This window comes from Coturnix japonica, chromosome 7 (assembly GCF_054131305.1).
Source record: "Coturnix japonica strain WE chromosome 7, WE-NBRP24, whole genome shotgun sequence".
NCBI classification, from domain to species: Eukaryota; Metazoa; Chordata; class Aves; order Galliformes; family Phasianidae; genus Coturnix; species Coturnix japonica.
The window spans coordinates 15,894,702-15,915,861 of record NC_140669.1 but is presented as its reverse complement, the minus strand read 5'-3'; the positions used below and the strand labels follow the sequence as shown (position 1 = coordinate 15,915,861).

At 37.6% G+C, this 21,160-nt stretch overlaps 1 protein-coding gene across 14 annotated transcripts in view; it reads left to right on the top strand.

Moving 5' to 3' along the window:
- Positions 1–21,160, top strand: part of GALNT3 (polypeptide N-acetylgalactosaminyltransferase 3) — a 245,118-nt gene that overhangs the window by 8,509 nt on the left and 215,449 nt on the right. For 4 of the 14 annotated variants that reach the window (XM_085552403.1, XM_085552402.1, XM_085552404.1 and 1 more), the window contains exons 3-14: positions 1,109–1,281; positions 3,327–3,476; positions 3,665–3,899; positions 4,356–4,473; positions 4,851–5,051; positions 5,798–5,929; positions 6,832–6,933; positions 9,579–9,731; positions 12,933–12,994; positions 14,125–14,238; positions 15,633–15,882; positions 18,006–18,263. In XM_085552403.1, the coding sequence (XP_085408529.1) occupies positions 1,109–1,281; positions 3,327–3,476; positions 3,665–3,899; positions 4,356–4,473; positions 4,851–5,051; positions 5,798–5,929; positions 6,832–6,933; positions 9,579–9,731; positions 12,933–12,994; position 14,125 (1,327 nt within the window). In that variant the 3' untranslated portion in view covers positions 14,126–14,238; positions 15,633–15,882; positions 18,006–18,263. Of the gene's footprint in view, positions 1–1,108; positions 1,282–3,326; positions 3,477–3,664; positions 3,900–4,355; positions 4,474–4,850; positions 5,101–5,797; positions 5,930–6,831; positions 6,934–7,373; positions 9,240–9,578; positions 9,732–10,202; positions 11,539–12,385; positions 12,847–12,932; positions 12,995–14,124; positions 14,239–15,632; positions 15,883–18,005; positions 19,859–21,160 lie in introns of those variants that run through there. The other 10 variants (XM_085552407.1, XM_085552412.1, XM_085552408.1 and 7 more) reach the window with 9 other exon arrangements.

Below are 21,160 nucleotides of genomic sequence, written 5' to 3'. Positions count from 1 at the left end.
AGAGTGCAAAAACCGATGGTATTTAGAAAAGCTCACATTTCATGTTAACCATATTTAAATAAGGTTTTCTGCTACGTTTTCGCAGTGACCTTCTGGGAAGCTGCTGCGTTTCACTTAGGAGAAAATTAAAAATATGGTTTAAGCTTCCTTCTCTTCTAAAATCCATTCCCTAGTCTTTTTAAAACAAAATATTAAGGCTTAATAAAACCACTAGTGCATTATGATTTTGTTAACAAAATGGTGGGACTTCATGGTTAGAGTGGATTTTGGTTCTGAGAAATCTCAGTGTTCTTATCTCTTGTGTCAGAAGTGACAGCTCTTACTGAGCTGGTGCTGGTAGTGTGACCAGCGCGTTATGTGTAGTGCAGATCATGATAATCTTTCTGATAGTGCAACTGGTGAGACTTGGCCTGTATGTTTTGTGAGGGCTTTGGCAACAGATGTGATAATTACCTTGGGAACTATTCCAGTCTCTAGAGTTGGCAGGCAATAAACAGTAAGTGTGCGATTTATGAATACAGAAATGTTGTCTGGTTAGCTTGACTCGCAGTTGGGTTTAAATTTCTGTTCAGAATACATCAGTCTTGAAAACCTGTATGTTTAAAGTTTTTTCACTTGAATGTGTTATATTGCTGTAAGCATTAGGTGGTGTTTCTAAGAAAAAAACAAGCTCTGAATTTGATTTGTTCTATTTTTCTATTTCAAACTGCATTTCTTCAGTAAATACTTTTTCTCATATTTTTGGATTTCAGTAGTAATGGTAACTTAGTCTGACTTTTCATCTCAGCATCTGCTGGTCTCAGTAGAAAAATGTATTTTTGTTTGAATAGGACCTGGGTGCTCTATGAAATATATTCAGATGTTTGAGACAACTGGAGCTGAGCCAGTTGCTCAGGTGGAATTCTTATTTGTCAGATGTTTACAAAATACTTCTTGCAACTTTTCCAGCTGTGTTTGTGCTTCAAAACTTGGACAGAAATTGGAAAAGCTGAAAGATTTAGTGTCCATATTTGTACAGTTTCATACTGAGAAGAGTGGGATTTCTCTTACGAGTTTGAATCAAAACTTTTTGTCCATTTTCTAACATCTAATACTTTCGAATCTGTAGATGCATTGAACAAAAGTTCAAGCGTTGCCCACCATTGCCAACCACAAGTGTTATAATAGTTTTTCATAATGAAGCGTGGTCCACTCTGCTCAGAACTGTTCACAGCGTGATGTACACTTCTCCTGCCATACTGCTAAAGGAAATTATTTTGGTGGATGATGCCAGTGTTGATGGTAAGAAGTATTTCCATTTTACATTGAACATATTATTTATTTAATCGAAAGCATGTTAAGACTGTATATAGAATGGGTTAAAAGAGGCTATCTCCTTACCACCATACTAAATACCATATGGTGTTCCAAGTACTTTTGTTCCTTTTGTTTTATTTGTAAGTATTGTCAAGTATGAAATTCTGCTGAGAGGTTTTTAAACCCTATTTTTTATTATGTTAAGAAATTTGAAGCCTTTGAAAAGCTCAATGATAATTGTGGTGTACTATCAGGCTTTGGAGGCTTGGACCTCTGCTATATTTGTCTGAAGACAGCTCTTTTTTGAGGTCACAGCTCTTAGTTTTTGTAAAGATTTAATGCAATGATACTCTTCATAATATGGCATCCACCAGCTGTTTCTAGATATGGAGATGGGTGATAGGTGGATCCACTTCCACTGGTTCTTCTTCTGAAGGTTAATCTAATTCCATGGGCTCGACATTGCCTTTGGGTAGATCCACATCCATCAGCTTGGGTTCACTGCTGCTCCATTGAAGCCTAAGCTTCTTTGGTGGAGGGCGATCTGTCTTCCTGCACAGAGGTAGGAAGGAGGGTTCTATCTAAATTGGGCATTGCACCAGAAGAAGCTCACCAAGACCCAATTCTGTTGGTAGCTGGTTTTCTGTTGACAGAGTCCCTGTATTTATAGTGGTTGGCAGGGAGGAGGCTCGTGACATCAGAAAGCCATGGTGGTGTGACCTTGAGAATATTTAATGACAATCAAAACATGACTGTGTTGGGAAAGGGGACACTATGGCCTGAGAATTGCTCTAGTTGCCACTAGTGGGATTCTGTAGGACCATGTTTTTGAGCCAGTACTCTTTTATGTTTTCATCAGTTCCAGTAAAGATCTGGAAGTAAATTTGTGGATGATGTTAAACTGGGAGGAGTGTTGACTTCTTGGGAGTAGAGAGGCCTTGCACCAAGGTCTTGACAAATTTGACAGTGGTCACCATTTGTATGAGGAAGAGCAAGTGCTGGACTCTGCTCCTGGAATCAGATGTAGGGTTTGGGTAGTCCTGTGTGGAACCAGGGATTGGACTGGATGATCCTTGTAGGTTCCTTCCGACTCAGGGTAGTCTATGATTATGCAATTTAAGGAGCGCTAGAATTTGAATGAGTGGTTGCATGATAAGTAGCTTTGTAATATTTGCTTTAGCTGAACTGCAGTTAATACAACCAAGTATCCAAGGGTATAATGGCCAGTGCTTTTAGCAGTGTATCGTTATGACTGCAAATAAATTTCACTAATATGAAGATAAACTTCTTTCCTAGAAAATTAAATTAATGGAATATTCTGTACTTAAGCTGAATGTAAAAAATAATTGCATGTATACTGAGTGTAATTACAAATGCAAGTTTAAAAACTTTGTTTATCTTTAGATGAGCATGTCTGTGCATACATGCTCATAGCAGTATATTTACACTTACTGTCAAGACTACATTTAGATGTACCTGCACGTAAAGGGTGTTTAGTTGTACAGCTTAATACCAAGGATAGGCAGAGAATGGCAGAGTGTGATGTTTATGAAGGATGTGAGATTGTTTCCCAAAATTTTCATGTTCTGGGCGTTGTGGTTTTTTTGTTGGTATTTGTTTGTTTTTTTGTGGTGCTGGTGGAGTTCTTATTTATTTTTTAACATAGCTTCTGTTGAGAGTAAACACTGTAGCCTCTGAAAGCCTAAAGTAAAATATATTAAGTAGGTATGTTGTGTATTTGCCATGAAAATGGATTTTGAGTTGAGTTGTTGATGCAGAACAGCTGTTCCAGCAAACATCCTTTCTCTTTTAGAATTTAATGTTCAGTTCTGCAAGCCCTGTTGTCTGTCAGTTGCTTCTTCCTACATCCTCACCCTCAACAAAACTCAGCCCCTAAAAATTGCATTCAACAGTCAGGACTTGTTCAGTGCTTTAATGTTGACGTCACTGCTGAAATTCGAATGAATTGTTCTATTGTTCAATTGTAAAGTGTAGATACTCAATATCCTGAAAACAACTTCTCTTTCTAGAATACTTGCATGATAAACTCGATGAGTATGTGAAGCAATTTCAGATCGTTAAAGTAGTCCGTCAAAAGGAAAGAAAAGGTCTAATCACTGCACGGTTATTGGGAGCTTCAGTAGCAACAGGGGAGACCCTCACCTTTCTGGATGCTCATTGTAAGTGAATGTTGTATTTGATTTAATGCTGCATTTTTTACAAGTTATGAATGTGAGGTTTGTATTAGCTCTTCTGCTATTTTATGTAATTGAAAGTGCTATTTACAAACTGTACTGACTTGCTTTAGTCATGTTTAATTATTCTGATTTTACTACAATTCAGTGCTTGTTCCCATTTTTTTCTGTAGGTGAATGCTTCTATGGCTGGTTAGAACCATTGTTGGCAAGAATAGCTGAGAACTCTGTTGCTGTTGTAAGCCCTGATATTGCTTCCATAGATCTCAATACTTTTGAATTTAGTAAGCCATCTCCTTATGGGCATAACCACAATAGAGGAAACTTTGACTGGAGTTTGTCGTTTGGATGGGAGTCTCTTCCTCAATATGAAAATAAAAGAAGAAAAGATGAAACCTATCCAATTAGGTAAATGTAACTTGAATAATATACTTCAGTTTTCTTGTGGTTTTTGTTTGTTTGTTTAAATTATAAATTATCACAAGTTTTAGCATCTGAGATGTTTTATTAAGTGTTTTATTTATAGGAACCAGATTGTAAATTTTGAAACATGCAATGTAATTCATTCTTTGCCTTCAGACACATCACTGGTCCAAAGGAATAGTAACTTTCCCTCTGTACAGGGAAAATATATTATTTTTACTGATACTGTCTGTTAATCTAGTTTGTTAGTAAGAGACAATAAAACTGTAAGATGAGACTTGATGTGGGCAGATTTAATTGCCTGTGCCAGGAAAATGTTTTAATGGAGTGAAGCACTGACAAATGCTTAGAAACATCCTAGGACGGTAATGCTGATTTTTTTTTTAACCTATATTTAGGAAAACCTACCATAAATGTAGTTTGAACCTTCTCTTTTTGCAGAACACCTACTTTTGCTGGAGGTCTCTTTTCAATATCAAAAGAGTATTTTGAACACATTGGAAGCTATGATGATGAAATGGAAATATGGGGAGGTGAAAATATAGAAATGTCTTTCAGAGTAAGTTTAGCTACCTACTTAATACTGGTTTCTACACTGACAGTCTACATGATTTTTGAGGACAAATGAGAATTGTATCTTGACTACTCTGCTTAGTCAGCCATTTAGGACATGGAAAGTTAATTACTCATAACCTATGAAATAAGCTACAAACTTGCTTACTGAAGTGATTTGTGTTTTTTTAAGTGTCATTTAATGTTTATAGCTGAAATGTACATTTTACAGGGTTCACCTGATTACAGTGCTCCTGATATATACTCTCTTGCTGGTAGTGTTGTTTTGTTCTATTTAAGAGAACAGTAGCATTGTTGACTTTTTTTTCTTCCATCTCCTTAATCATAACTGCATCGCACTTATACAAAAAATATTATTATTAGGTATGGCAATGTGGTGGACAGTTGGAGATCATGCCTTGCTCTGTTGTTGGCCATGTCTTTCGCAGCAAGAGTCCCCATACTTTCCCAAAAGGTACTCAAGTGATCACACGTAATCAAGTCCGCCTTGCAGAAGTCTGGATGGATGAATATAAAGAAATTTTTTACCGAAGAAACACAGAGGCAGCAAAAATAGTGAAACAAGTAGGTGGTGGTGGTTTTAGAAATCACACTTGCTGCATTGAAAATTTTGGTGAGCAAAAAGTTATTTATTGGCAAAGTATGTGTGAAGTGTAGACATTTCAGTGAAAATACAGACATAATAATAATTTACCATCTGAAACTTATACTTTTCTCTTAGAAGTTTTTTATCCCTTAATATGAATATTGTAGCAGTAATAGCATCAGATTTCCCAAGCAAGTTTAGCAGAAAAATACAACTGAATTTTGTGTTAGAGATACTGTGTTACACTGACTGTTACGCTAGTTACTGAATTAATCCACTTAGGTGCTCTCTTTAGTGAGATATATTCACCAGTTAGCATTGCTTATGCTAATGTTTATGTTATATATATTTATAGAACATATGTTTATGTTATATATGTTACACACACACACACACACATATATATGTAATGTTTATGTTATATGGCTGTGGTCAGTATGGTCTTTATTTGTTTTTAGTTCCCACTTCTATAGCACTGTTAAAGCACGCTGTGAACTATGGCTACTTGCATGATTTGCATGTCACAATGTCTTTTTTCCTTCCTGCGCTCTGAAACGCTGCAAGCAGGATGTCAGTGGGGTTACAAAAAACAAGTTGCAGTAACTGTAGCAGCACAGTACTTTAAATAAAAAGATCTACCTTTTTGATGCTACAATGTAGAATATTATAGATTCATGTGTACAAAAAAGTTAATAATATCCATGAATTCCTCTTCTTGCAACAGAAAACATTCGGAGACATCTCAAAAAGACTCAACTTAAGGCAGCGTTTGCAGTGTAAAAATTTTACCTGGTATCTCAATAACGTTTATCCAGAAGTATATGTTCCAGACCTAAATCCTTTGTTTTCTGGATATGTGAGTTTACCTTTAATTATTTTTTCTAGCATTCTAGAATTCAAGAAATGAACTAATCCTTTATGCTTCTTTAGCCATAATGTTTACATTTAGCTACTGTTAATTGCTGTGGAGTATTCTATTAGTACTGTTGACAAAGAATCTCTCCCTCATATCTTGCTATTTGAGTATTGTGTGGTTCTATTGATGTTATTATGAAACTTAAGCAAACACTCTTTAAGCAACAGCTTTAAGCTTTGCTTAAAGGGATTTGGAGCCTCATAAGATAGTCAGCATTCTGCCCATGACTTAATCTTGACTGCCACAGAAGTACTAAGCAGGTGGTGAGAGTACTCCAGAATTGTCAAAATAAATTTAGCTTTATATAGCAAAAAGTCTGAGAGAATTTTAATTCATGTTAACAAGGAAGAATGTACTTTGGCAGCTGTATGCTTCTCTGAATTAGGTTTATATAAATGTTATTTATTTTAAAGACCATTGCATATCCTCTGTCAGTTAACCTCTTAGACTTCATAACACTAAAGCCAACAAAATGTTAAACAATTCTGAATATTTAGTATGTATTTAAAAACTTCCCTTTTCTCTAGTTTTGAATATTTTGTGTGTATGTTTTCAAACTGTAATCTGAATCATCAGAATACAGTAACCATGGAGAATGGTAGTTGAGTTCACAGTGCATGGCTATAGACAACTGTGATGTAATTAATAGGCTTTTAGGAATAAAGAAAATACTTCTGTGGGAACAAGATTTTAAAACTTGAGTGTAGTAGAAAGCAAAAATGAATTAACACTTTTAATTGTTAAGGTAAAAGGCTTCTATGCAAGAAAGGCAGTTTATTTTTTTTTTCTCACCCTCACTGAGCTTTTGTATTTCTTTTTTGCTGATAACAAATTTTCTTTAGCTAAAAAATGTAGGTAACCACATGTGTCTGGATGCTGGTGAAAACAACCATGGTGGCAAACCATTGATTATGTATTCTTGTCATGGACTTGGAGGAAATCAGGTAAAATATCTGATCCCCGGACTTTATGATTAACTCTAACATTACCATATTAAAGCTTTTAACTTGATGTGGTGGAATTGACTCATTTTGCATGCAAGATTTACAATTTTTAATATTTTTGGTATGAAATTCCCATATATATATATATATATATATAATATATATATATATACACACACACACATACATACATACATATCATTATATATATAGTTATTTATATATTTAGGCAGTTTTTTTTAACTGCTCTTCATGTTGCGTCCCACATCTAACATCTTATGTTCAACATACAGATTTAGATTTTTTACATACTTGCACTACTTCACATTGTCTCTTCTTTCTGTGCAAAATCTTTTCAGTCTACCTTTACTACTTCCTCATGTTTTCTTCTTAACTCTTCTTTTTCTTATGCTTCCTCCTATTGGTTCTGTCTCTATCAGCAGGACTCACACTGTCAAGGAAGATGGGAATCTGGCCAGTGGTGGGAGACCAAGTGGCCAGCCTGAGCCATCTTTCCTGTCATGCTTGCAACCTCATAGTTTGTGGTCAAAGTGATCTACTCTATACTGGTTTGTGCAAGTAAACTACATGACTGAATTTGTCCAAGAGGAGCTTTCTTTGTTGCTCACCTCTTGGAGGAGCAGTGATCTCCTGTTTCTCCTGCAGTATGACTCGCAGACATTTATTGATGTCAGGTACTGAATTCTTCAGGCACTATAATATTTAAAAAAAAGTAGTATCCCCCTCCCGTAAAAATGTGCAGTGCTGCTTTACAGTTATCTGGGGAATAAAGTTTGTTACCCGTAGATCCTTAATAATTAAAGTTCAAAAAACCCCACTTAGTTTTATTTTAAAATGGCTATATTTATTTGCTTTAAATAAAAGCTTGACATGTAAAAGCCATCCATTTTTGGCACCCTGGAAACTCAGACACCTGACCCTGGTCGGTTTATGCTTTCCTAATCAGTCTTAGTGGGAGAAGGAATATGGTCTATCTTAACAGCTACCCTGTTATGTTATGTTAGCTTCTTAAAGCATTGGACTTTTATTATTCTGTTCTGGATTAGTACTGTATTAACCTTTTCAAATTGTCACAGGCATTAATGCAATAATGCTGTATCAAGATGTTATATTAAAAGACCCTCAACTTGTGTTGTCACCTCTCTCTAACTTAACTTGGATTGTACTAAAACAGTGTTTTTAAGTGTATTTTATGTTTCCTCTTGCCATACTGTAACAGCTTGAATTCTTTCAATATACATTGTGCTAGTAATACACAAGAGATATGGGTATTTGCTTGCTTAATCCTTCTTGTTACAATTCTCTCTTCAGTTGCTTTATGCTTTTTACCAGACGTTAGCAGTGTAGTCTGCAGTTTTTCATGCTGCCTCTCCTCCCTGCCTATGTTTGAGGAAGGAGAGGGAAGTGGAAGAGCGAATCTAGTTTTCAGAGTTGTACAGTTGTTTAACTTTTTTTTGGTAATGTGTTATAGAGGTGATAACATGTCCATCTCTGTGTCCAAGATAAATTAATTCCTAGAGCAAGTATGCAAGTTTTAATCTCAGGGCAAAGAGGAAGCCCCTAAAGTTAAAGATAAATTAAAAGATCTTTACTTAGATTAACAGATTTAGAATAAACTGTTATGCTTGGGAAGAAAATGGCTTAGCAGTTACCTATCAGTACCTGTTTCAGGCACTGATGCTGGGTGCAGGAACTTAGGAGTGTGGTGTCTGTTCCTCAGTGTTTCACCCATTGATTCCCAAGGCAAGGTGGGAAGATGGAGGCTGGCTAATTGGACAGACAGCTGAAGGCAACAGGGTGCTAACTGACCATGGGCTGTCAAAGGGCTGACACAGGGAACCAAGAAACAGTAATCATAGGACATAGTGATAGGAAGCCTGCTGGTCAAAGGAAGAGTCCAGGATGTTCAGGGAGAATGTGAAGTATAAAAGGACTGCGGTGTCTGTAACTTTGAATTAAATATCTGCTTAGGCCTGAACTATAGGCAGGGATATCTGAAACATGAAAGTAAACTTCTGACAGGAAATAACAGTAAAATACCCACAACGTATGTTTTTACATTAAGCTTTTCTTTGTAATGACACAGAAAGTTCACAGAGAATCCTTTGTTAGCGCTTACTGCTTAATTCAAGCAGAAAAAGTTAACTAATGGGAATTAGTACAGTCCATGTGACAAAATTGGGTTTTAGTTGCTCTGAGAATATAAAAAAAAAATGTAGTAATGAAAATTGAATAAAAAATTTTAATGATATTACAGGGCGAAATTAAACTGATCCATGCAACTATTTCTACTCTTCTTTTTGTATCTTGTATTAGTTATGATATATCTGGAGTGCACTCAATGAAATCTTGCAACATTGTGTACATGTACTGAGTTTCTTTTTTTAACAGATTCTATATTTAAGTACTATTCAGTGTATTCCATTGCACCAGAATGAAAAAAAGGCATTTAGAAGTGGAAACACTTCTAAGATGCGTACACTAAAAGTCAAGGAATTGATTGTGTAGTTTCAAACTGTTGAATAACAAAAGGAATCTTCTGTTTTGTGTATTGGAATGTCAGAGTTAATTTAATACTCTTGTTGATATTTATTTACTAAACTTCTAAAAAATTATTTAAATAGTACTTTGAGTATTCTGCACACCATGAAATTCGCCATAACGTTCAGAAGGAGCTTTGTCTGCATGCTTCCAGAGGACCTGTGCAGCTTCATGAATGTAGCTACAAAGGCCAGAAGATCTTTGCCTTTGGAGAAGAGGAATGGCAGCATCAAAAGGTATTCAGACATGCAGTCTAAGCTGGGCATTTCATCAGTGATGAGTTAATTTATGGTTTCTAATAAAAGAGAAAGCCCATGAAAACACAACTGTGAAGCCAAAAAAGGAGTAAGTTCCTTTTTGGGAAGAAAATTTAGATAATTATAGCATTTTTGTTACCAGCTCAAAACTTGATGATTTCTCTAGAAGAGGAAAACAGTTGGTGTGTTTTATTGTCTATGTCTGGACATGCATTGGAAGTCAGTTCAAATACTTTGGATCTTTTAAAATAATTCTTTTTACTAGCAAAACAAGTTGGCACTTGCATACTACTCTTCTTTTCCCGGCTCCCTTCTACCCAGCACACACCTACTCTTTTTTTACAACAGTGAACTTGCAGAAAATGATGTATGGAGGAAAACAGCATTTTCAGTGTTTACTTTTTTTTTTTTTTTTTTTTTTTCCCCCCTCTTCTTTCTTATCCACTTTAGGATCAAACTCTGTACAGTCCAGCACTACGTATGTGCCTTACAGGAAATGGAGAGCATCCAAGTTTGGTTTCCTGCAACCCATCAGACCCCTTCCAGAAGTGGATCTTTGGCCACAACAATTAAGATTTGCTATCTGTAGACAGGAGCATCTTATTAAAAGAACAGTTCTATTTCTGAACAGAGACTGTATGTCTATGCTGTTTTAAAGGGATGCATACTTCAAATGCAGAATTTTTATTCCTTTTCTTTACTATGTGAATTGGATATAAAATGTGTAGTCAGAGATTCCCTAGGAGTCTGTTACACCAAAGAATGTTTGAGGTCCCAATTAAGGAAAATGTTTACAATATTTGCATGATAAGACTCTGTGTTAACCATTGATTCGTAGAGCCTGTAGTCCCTTTTCACCCTGGGGACTATGTGTATATTGGTTTACCACATGCTGTAAGTACTTCTGAAGACAGCCAGTTTACTTTGTAGAGTTAGGAGAAAGTGTTGTGTACCATCTGAAAGCCAAAAGGCTCCTGTGTGTGTGTGTGAGACTGTGTGCGTGCGTGCGTGTGTCTTCATGCTCAATTGACTGACTTCATGTAATTTTTTTTACATTGTTTATTTCACTAAGTGAAATTTTCTATTTTTTTTTTAAATTCCCTCATTTGAAAAAGAACCAAAGAGGCTCCCATACCGTGCTGTTGTGCCTCTAGCAAAACAACACCTTTGTTGTAGAAAAAAACCCTAATTCTTACTGAAATATGTTATTTATATGTAATTATTTAAATGGAAAACCTGCCTACTCTGACGTGAATCTCCTTTTGTTTAGCCCAAATTCTACAGTTTATGATGTTGTGAAGTTTAAAATGTATGGCAGTTACATTGTTAGATATTCTCAGCTTTTTGATACTGCTTTTAAATTACTAATGTGTTTTCTTTTCACTTTCCAGTGATTTATGCAGTGTTAACCCAGCACGTTTCAAATCTTATATGTACGTCATTTCCTGTGCAAACACCTCAATACTGAGTTGTTTTTTTGTTTTAATTGTTCTCTGATGTTTCCACTTTTCGAAGGACTGACCTCACTTCTAACAGTGAGAGGTTGGCTTTCCAATTTTAATGAAACAGTGTATTCTTGTAAGGATCCAAAAATGTACGTTAATAGATGATGTAGAGCTCTGACTTCAGAAATAGCCTTCCTTTAAATAAGTATTTTAAAAATATTTATTTCTTTGGTTCTTTTACTGGATGCACACTTGTTAAGCACTACTCCGTTAGCCTTCATTGCAGTCGCCAACCATGCCCACCTTCTGACTGTGACTATTCCAGGCCTTCTTTAATAAAGGTAACTGTACAAAAATGTCCTTTTAAAGAACAGAGATTTACTCTCACTTGAAAATGTTTACTTCAGGGTATGAATGTGAGATTAATGATCACCCCAACTTAAAGCATCTAAGATCGTGTAAAAATTGCACTTTAACAAGGTAAACTATTGCATAATAAACTTTGTTCTCTGATTTGGAGGAGACATGGCTGGTTGCTTTGAATTGCAAAGGTTTTTAAATAACCTTTAATTTGCATGTTTTATGATGTGAGGGGGAGAAATTACTATAAAATTAATAATTTTGTAGTAAGGCAGCAGCAAAATAAATGTAAGGGAAATACTTAAAAGGAACCTGAAAGTGCCAGTTTTATTACTTAGTAGGTTTGGGAAACATCAAAGGTAGAAAGGTTGTTAGGCTTTGCAGCTTATCGAAAGAACTGCATTGAACAGCTGTATTCAGATGGAAGAGGAGGTTTAAAACCAACCAGCTTGCTTTTTATTAATGAACTCTTTAACAATGCGAATCACAAGAAACGTGCAAATAACATGAAACAATAAGATCGGGCCTAGTAATGCAGTATTTTATGAAATACTTAGTATTTCCTTCAAAAACTACACTGATAAGGCAAGGGAGATTAAGGAAAAGATCATGGTTGCTGCAGGGAAAAAAAAAAGATCAAATACAGAGCTGAGACTAATAACAAAGGAGGGAAATATACAAAAATACATAAATTTCAAATTTGTCCTGGTAAATAACAAATATCATTAAGGAGAAATGCTTATTTATCTGTAGGATCTGGTTAATGGATGGATGTGGTGAGTTGTTGTTTTCTAGTGGGGGAAGGGAGCCTGTTTTGCTTTATTTCAGAATACTGGAAAAAAATGAGTTCGGCATCTGAAGAAACACAAGAAGAAATGCTTTTCTCCTGAAGGTTTACAGCAGAAAACAGTTGGGGATTATTGAGAAGCTGACTAAAGACTGTTTTTAACTATGTCTGATTTCTTGAGCAAAAGAAATGAGCAGATTTATAAACAGCAGTAGAAGGCACAAAGTAAATTCTTCTTCTATTCTGCATGAAGATCTGAAATCAAGTATCATGTCTGTTAAGCACTGCATTTCCAAATGTTTGTGTGTGTGTTTGTACGTGTATATATAAATATATATGTGGATTTCATACAATTCCATAAGAGCAATTAACAATCTGTTATAATGTGTTTGGAGATACAGATTTTTTGAAAATGAATTACAATATTTTTGAAATTTCATGGTTTTAAAAAGTAGTAAAAAAGCACTGGTAAAAAATAAATTAAAATAAAATAATGCATGTATGTGTAATTGTGCATTATCTCTGCCCACCTTCAACACTAATCTTCAGTCTTTCCTGAAAAGTTAAACTTTCCCTTTCTTTTTTCAGGGGTCAGAAGCAGATGCTCTCATTGGTATAACTTACTGCATCTTTTTCTTGAGGAAAATATGGTATGTGGTGCTGATTTTTCTGTGCTTTATATTTTGTTGTAAACATTTTCTTAAAATATATTTAATTACAACAGTGAAGTATACAAAACTGAAGGAAATTCTGAGCATTACTTCTCACATTTTGAGAATTAGTGTTATATAATATATAAGATAAAAATACCAGACTGAGGTCTAGGAGCTCAAATTCAATGGCTGGACTGTCAGAACCATAGCCAGTCCTTTGAACTTCTTGTTTACAGGTCTCATTTATGTTTGCACTTGCTCTCAAAAATTCCAAGGAAGGAACATATAATCTTTTCAATATGTCTTCTTAATTCTTCAAACAAGAACTTCAAATACGAACATCATCCGTTTCAATAGCACAATAGTATGTGAAGTCTTGGTGAATGTGAATGGATTCACTTTCCTGTGTTATTAGCATTAAATTTCCACTTTTAAGCTATTATCTCTAGGCTAGACACTCCAAACAGAACCCTTAGTCACTCACTGGTTTGTTTGACGGTAAGTCTGACTAACTGTGGAAGATACCAACTGCTGCCTACTCGATTGAGGCAGGATAGCCATAATCTTGGGAAAATGAAATCCATTGGGACTTAGTGGGCTTTGGAATGATCCATTCAGTCTAAAAGGTAGAAATATATCAGGTCAAAAAAGAGAGTGACTTAACAACAGTCTCCCTTCTTTAAACTGATGAATTCTGTGCCTGTAGGAAAGCAGCACAACTCAAAAGTAGCAGCACAAACTGCTGCTACTATGTTGTTAGACTGTTTGTTATGATTTAACCCAGTAGGTGGCTCAGCACCACAGAGTCCTTCACCCACTCCCCAATGGGATTTGAGAGATTTAAAAAAAAAAAAAAAAAAAGAAGCAGAACCTGTGGGTTGATATATAACTATTTACCAAGATAGAGAAAAGAAATAAGGATATTATATCCTTATTATACACACACGCGGCTTCCTGTTGATGTTATAAGATACAGAATATCCCTTTGGTCAGTTTAAGTCAGCTGTCCTAATTCTGTTCCTCCCAGCTCCTTGGGCCCCTGACTGAGAACTGCCTTGGCTCTATATAATGCTGCTTAGCAGCGATTATAAATATTGGTGTGTTATCAACAGTGTTTTTTTTTCTAGAACCAGAACAGCATCACACCAGACACTGAGGAAAATAATTCCATCCCAGCTGAAACTAAGACCCTGTTGGTAACTATACAGGGGAGGAATGAGAATCATGCAGTACTCCCGAAGGTAAGTTTCCCGCTACCTTCTTTTTTCCTCCTGACAGTCTCTTTAACTTCCCAACTCTTAATTGGATATTGCTGCTTCTTAATTATCCTCCCATTTCTAGGCAAAAAGAAGTCACTGTTATGTAGGGAATATCAGGGTGGCTCATGGTTACTACCTCCCTGTGTAGGTAACTGGAAATAAAGAGCTCAAGGCCATCTATTGACTTATTCAAGGCCTGTGGTTAAAGTGTGGACCTGAAATGTTTTTGCTGGCTTTGGAACAAAACTTAGTTTCTGTGGGTTTGCTGGGACTGCCAGGTCTGAGCTGTATGAGCTAAAGCAGAAGCAGTCTCGGTTGTTGGCAGCAGCTTGGAGAAGGAACTTGAAAAAAATGGAGCCATGCAAAGACTGATAGGGTTGGCCTGCAAATTTGACATGAAGGGAAGGAAGGTAATGTGCAGTTCCAGTGTCTGTTTCAGATATTTTGAGGGGAAATGCCCAAAGAAATAGAACTGGACGTGATTTTTGCATGGTGATTTCCAGTATTCCTTGTGAAAGATCTATTCCACAAATGCTGGTTTGCCATTATCCACAGCTTGTAGCACTCAAACCAGTTAGTTACGTATAAATGTAGAAATAAAAATGTGGTTTGCCTACATAGTGCTTTGAGTAGTGCTCATATAAAGCAGAGCCATATGAACAAAAGCTTATGCAAGCTAAATCCCATTTTATTATTAGGAACCAGTAAATAATTGTTACATATTGCAGAGCAGTCTTTAAATGGGGAAATAATTTGTAGTGAATACAATCTGGGGTGCTTCATCACTCACTATACCTTAAATAGCTTAACATCAGCTGTGCTTTCCCTTGTGCTTCATTCCCCTTGCTATCAGGTCCTCCTTGTTCCAGAAGCCCATTTTTTGACCAAAAAATTCAAAACAAATAACCTACTACTACTGCCTATTGAAAACATGTAGTTTTGTTCCTTCATTTGTCCTGAAAATTTCATGGTCACTGTATACACTGAAACATCTAAAGCATAAGCCTTTACTGTCTCCTAATCTAATAAATTAAAATGACCTTTAAAAAAATAAAAATAAAAATGCTGCACTACATTTTTAGGAGCCAAATAAAATATCAGGAGTTCTGAAAAACAAGACAACGGTCCTCATACAAATGGCACATTGAAAATCAGTTTGTCACAGGGAGTCCTCTGGCTCATTTACTGCCTTTGCTTTAATTTAAAATACTTTCAGCAGTAGTGTTATGTTTTGCTCTTCCCATGGGGAGAGAAAATGAAATACTGTTACATATGTAATATGTAAAAACTTGTACATCAATCAGCTGGCTTTGTAGGCTCCACAAATGGACCAGAAAAACTAGCGTTAATCTCCATCTCACTGTGCTGTCTGATAGGAGTGGAGCCATAGCTGTTGAAGAAGGCTTGATTTGAGGCACAGGCAGCTCAGGCTTACTCCTGGAAGGATGAAGCAGATCCCAGATGTGCTCTGAGGGTGGGTGACTCAAAGTAGCTTCTGCTCTCTCACCAACATAAAGTCCTGCTGACCCAATCCTTTGTGACTCCGCCTGGACACAGCACTGTTACCTGCACTGGGACTTTGCCAGCTCAATATACCCTCAGGATTGTCTGCCAGTCTACGTAAACGTGAGTACAGAACTGTGAGAGTATTATTAATAAAACAGTGTACAGCTGAATCTAAGAGTTAAGCCTTTCTGTTTCTGAACTGGCATCCTAATGTCTTAAATTAGAACACTATTTTTTTGTTCTCCAAGGTTGTTTTTTTTATGCCGGTATGCCTTAGCAAGCCCTGGAACACCATTATCCATAGTTTGTGGCAGTACCAAAAGCAGCCTGATAACAGATGCTCATCTATTCTCTTCCATGTAACTCCTAATAAATTTAAACCAAATGCTACATTAAATCCTGTGAAAATATATTTTTTTAATGATATAGTACAGAGGACAACTAATCTTTATCAATTTTTCCAAATATAAATCATTCAGCTGTACACAATTTGTCACTGCACTTACTGTCAACTTACCTTTTACAAACGTAGAGCGTGATTTTAAGTATCCGAAATAAAAGATGGCACAGAACCGTATTGTTAATTATTTCCATAATGAAGCAATATTGATCAGCAGCTGTCAGAATAATAGAACAGTTGTCCCACTATTTACTAGTATGGTTACAGGGCCATTAGAGCCGTTGACATTTCTGCAAATCGACCACCAGAGGGAGCTGTTGCTTCTTTCCCCCCCCAACAACTGTTCACAATTCTTTCATTAACTTCAAAGCAGAGCGATTAAATTCATCGTGGTGTCTGCAGAAGAATCATCCAGTTTCTTCCACTCACCAAAGTGTGAGTATTAGTGTTGCAGAAGGGCAAACAGAAATACCAAACAAACCATTTGTGTGGATTCCTTTAGCATTTATATGCTAAGTCTTAAAACTATATAAAATACAAAACACACCCCCACTGCTGAAACAGTTTCTTCTTATATTATCAGGCTGTGAGGTATGGGAGAAATGCTAGAAATTTCACAGAGCTTCTTGAGGGTCTCTGCAGCCCTGGGAAGGAGGTGCAGTGCTAATCCTGACTGTGCTAGACAAGAGAGGAATGTCTGGTGGCTGCTTAGCAGAAATAAGATGCGCAATGCACTGGCAGCCATGATGTAATGTAGAAACCTGTTTTACTTCATTGCAAACAAATGGACAATATATATTGTACAATGTATAATACAGCCAATACGAGTGCCACTAGTGAACAAAAAGAACTAATGTTAAGACTTAAAAATGCTCACTTCTGTAATATATACGCTGCAGTAATAAGCCACAATAAATACATCAAATTCCATATCATTCATAATAAATACTGAAAATATAAATACAGAAGAATACAGTTAATTTGAATAAATTATTAGAACATAACGTCAAGATTAAGTTCTGTTGAATGTTATTGTAGCTTACATTACCCTTTGGCATCTTTGATGTTACAACTTATTTAAGAAAGAGATGAAACTAATTAAGGAAATGCGTAATTCATGAAGCTTTAAATTATTTCCGTGTACGGATTTTAAGATGAAATTTCCTTTGCTTCTTCAAACAGCTTAAAAGCAGCAGTCCATTTCTGTATGTTGAGATCAACATAATTTTAGTATGCAAGATCAGCTGTAATGGAAAATGTTGGTTTCTTAACATAATTATTTTCCTTGAAAGTTAGTGAAGCTGGATGTAATGTACGAATTTTAAACAAATGGCTGCAATTACACCACAGTTTTAGTCCCACCTGAATGGATTACGTCTGAAAGACCATCAGTTTTCACATCAATGCTGTGGTGTATTCTTTACCACTTGCCCTGAACCCCCAAAATTTCCAAAGCAGGTTTATATTTATATGGGAAATATACAAAAACATGAATCTTTTAAAAAAAAAACAACAACAAGCCAAACAAAAAATACACAAATAAAAACCCAGGATTGGAACACACAGTATAGGTTTGACATAGTTCGTATTTTTTTACAACAAAGAAAACATTTCAAACATAAAAATGTAATTTATATATATATGTGTGTGTGTATGTGTATTTATATAGACATATAGAAATATAAATTTAATATACATAAACATAATATATATATAATATGTAATAAATATATATATATTCTTTACATAATTTCTAACTGCTACCTGCAAGTGGAAAATCAAAATAACAAACTGCAATGTTTCATGTTATTAACCAGTACATCTGTTTAAATTTTATTTGCAGAAGGTTATTACACTGGAATGCAGTTTAACTTCAAAGATGGACTTTACTAAGATCCAGGGACTGGATCCTGATCCAGACCGGGAAGGAGACAAAGGTGCAACCTGACTGTAAAAGGACCATTCCAGGTACTTCTAACTACTGAAACAGACTGAAACAGCTGTGAGGATGGCTGAGAAAGGATGGACTCACTACACTTGGGTAAAGGCATCCACTAGACCTAAGGTGTAGGAAGCTGTTGCCACAGAAGAACCTTTAAAGGTAAGAATTAGAAGGAAATAATGATTATTTTAACTAACCTCTAACTTTTCCTCGAACAGGAAAATAAATTGTATATGTAAGTGGGAGAGTATTATAACCTATCTAGAATTAATGCTCACAAAAAGTTTACCATGCTGTAACAAGAAGTTTCACTACTGTAACAGTGTATCCCATTTGTTATCCTGATAAGTATCTGGAAAACGTAAAATTTGACAATAATGCAGGGAGGGACCAACTGGTAGTTTTGATATGAATAAGGGACTCTCTTGTAGTGGATGGAATGATGTATGGTGGACAACCGCCTATCGAGGCTGGACATATACACCTGGAGTTGTCCAGCCAGATTGTCAACTGTTAACAATAACAATCAACAAAGCTGATAACCTTGTTTAATACCACTTTTGGCCTTGGGATAGATATGTGTGGAAAGAATCCAACAGCTAGTTCAGGTGTTGCCTGTTCTGCTAAGATGTACCAAGGACCCCAAGAGAATGATTACCTTGTACCAAGAGAAAACTGACTGGGAAATAGAGACTGCAGATCTCTCTTTCTTGTTTCCTCCAATGCCTGATACAGATATCAAGATCCCTCCTGCATTCTCTATAGTGGTAGATAGCCATACAGCTTGCCTCTCATGGCAGGGTGTGAAGGCTACCAAGCCTACAGGAAACTTTTTCTTATGCAGTGAGGTCGTGAATGTTACAGAGGATTCAGCAGGAAATTATTAAAGACTGGGAATGTCCAGGGCAGATCTCTGGTGATACTGTGGGGGAAAGATTTTATAGTCCACCTTAACCATCTAACTAGGGAGGCACCTGTGCACTTGTTCAATTAGTGATACCATTCACCCTGGCATTTGAAAAAGGAATGTCTCTGGAAGAACCAAAAGGAGTTTAGAGATATCATTTGATGATGCAATATAAATAGATTCAGTCGGGGTACCTAGAGGTGTCCCTGATAAACTTAAGGCAAGAACTTAAATTGCTGCAGGATTTGAGTCACTGTTTTGGTGGGTGACAATCAACAAGAACACAGACTGGATGAACTACATATGAATTATACAAAAAGTGCAATTAAGGGATAGCATAACAGCGAGATGCCACACACTGGAAAAGAAATGATCTAGCAGGAGAAAAATCCCGCTAGATTAAAGAAAAGGGGGGAATGAATGGTGAAGTGAGAGATACAGGCTCTGCTGGAATTTAGAATAAAGGGGGACTAAAGGGGAATAGTTAAAGGTAGTTCGTGGATTGGAAAAGGAATGTAGGAGTTAGAATAACAAGGATCAGAGACAATGGGTCTGGGGAGCAGGAAGGATACAGATAAGGAACGAGATCTCCCTGAGACATCTGGTGAGGAGGAGATTAGAAGTTTTATCAGAACAGGAGTTGCATCTCCCTGATAAGATGGGCGATAACAAGAGGGGGTCTGCATGCTAAAGATCTACTGAATATGTATCTGAATTCCAGGAAATCATTGACTGTGTTTTAGTTTCACCTATATCTGTGTCACGATTTTGCAAGTTTTGGCGGCGCTATCCCCCTTGCAGCCGGCGCTGCGCAACGCTGGAATAAACATACCTGCTTTATAACCAATCTCTGGATTATAGAGTTTGATTCCACAAGTCAAAGGTACGAGAAATACGTTTGTGATCCAAAGCTGAGCTGCAGACTGGATTTCTTTACCTTGTAAATCATTCCTACAGATATCATGCGGTGGGAGGGATCAGGAGAAGGGGAGACCAGATTTCTGTGGAGCTTTCAGATGCAGACAGCACCAAACGTACGTTCCAAACGTACCTTCCTCGGGGCCAGCAGCAGCTTTCCTCTTCTTCTTCTTCCTCCTCTTCGTCTCGGCGCCCGGCGCCGCCTGCCCGCTCGCTTCTCTCTGCCTCCGCCTCTGGGGCCGCCGCCTCCTTCACCACCTCGTCCTCCTCCGGGGGGGCCAACGAAGCCTGACCTGTGCACGGCAAGGAGAGGGACGATGATGCTCTCTCAGGTTCCTCTTGTGGATCTTCCTGCGGAGCAGCCGCATGGGCAGGTTGCCCGCGGCCACCGACACCGACATTCCGGCTCCCGCTCCCTGCCTCCCTCACTCACACGTGGGGACGCACCACGGCGCAGCGACACGTTTCCGGGCCGCGCCGGAACCTCGCTGCCCGGAGGGCGCCCCCGAGTGTCCCGGCGGAGGCAGTGCGGGGTGCCGCCGGCCCACCCGGCCGTGACACCGGGTGGCTCCGGTACAACGTGTCGGCTCCGCGGCGCGGCTTGTTGGAGCTCTGTTCACAGCTGCTCCTCTGCTCAGTGAGGGGCAGGATCGCCTTTCCTCCTTGTATCATCTTTCTTGGCTCTTCATCCTCACCCAGGCTGGTTCCCGCAGCCTCCTTTAGATCTCTCTTGGCCAGCAGGTGGCGCAAATAGCACAGGAATATACATACACGTATATATGGGTTTCTTAAACCAAGAATTTCAGTGCTCTTAGAAATCTGAATTACTAAGAATTGGGTAATGCTCGGTCTGCAATTACTCCACGGTTCTTGAACGCCTCCACAGATGGTGACTCCGCCACCTCCCTGGGCAGCTGTGCCACTGCATCACCACTCCTTTGGAAATAACTTGGTTTGGGGACTGAACCCCACCCCAGCACAGCTGGAGGCTGCTGTCTCTCGTCATGTCTTGTTGGAGAGCAAAAGGGAATGGCAGCCCCTGAAGGACACTGCATTGCCACCAGAGCTGCTGATGCTCACTCCTCCTGGACTCCGGGACACCTTATTGCAGCACATTTTTACTGTTTTAGCCCATCTCTCACTTCATTACCTACAGAACTCTCTGTGTTTCATAAATGCAAGTAGTTGCTGTGGGGCAGGATGCGTTGCGCCCCACTTGCAGCAGAGTTCA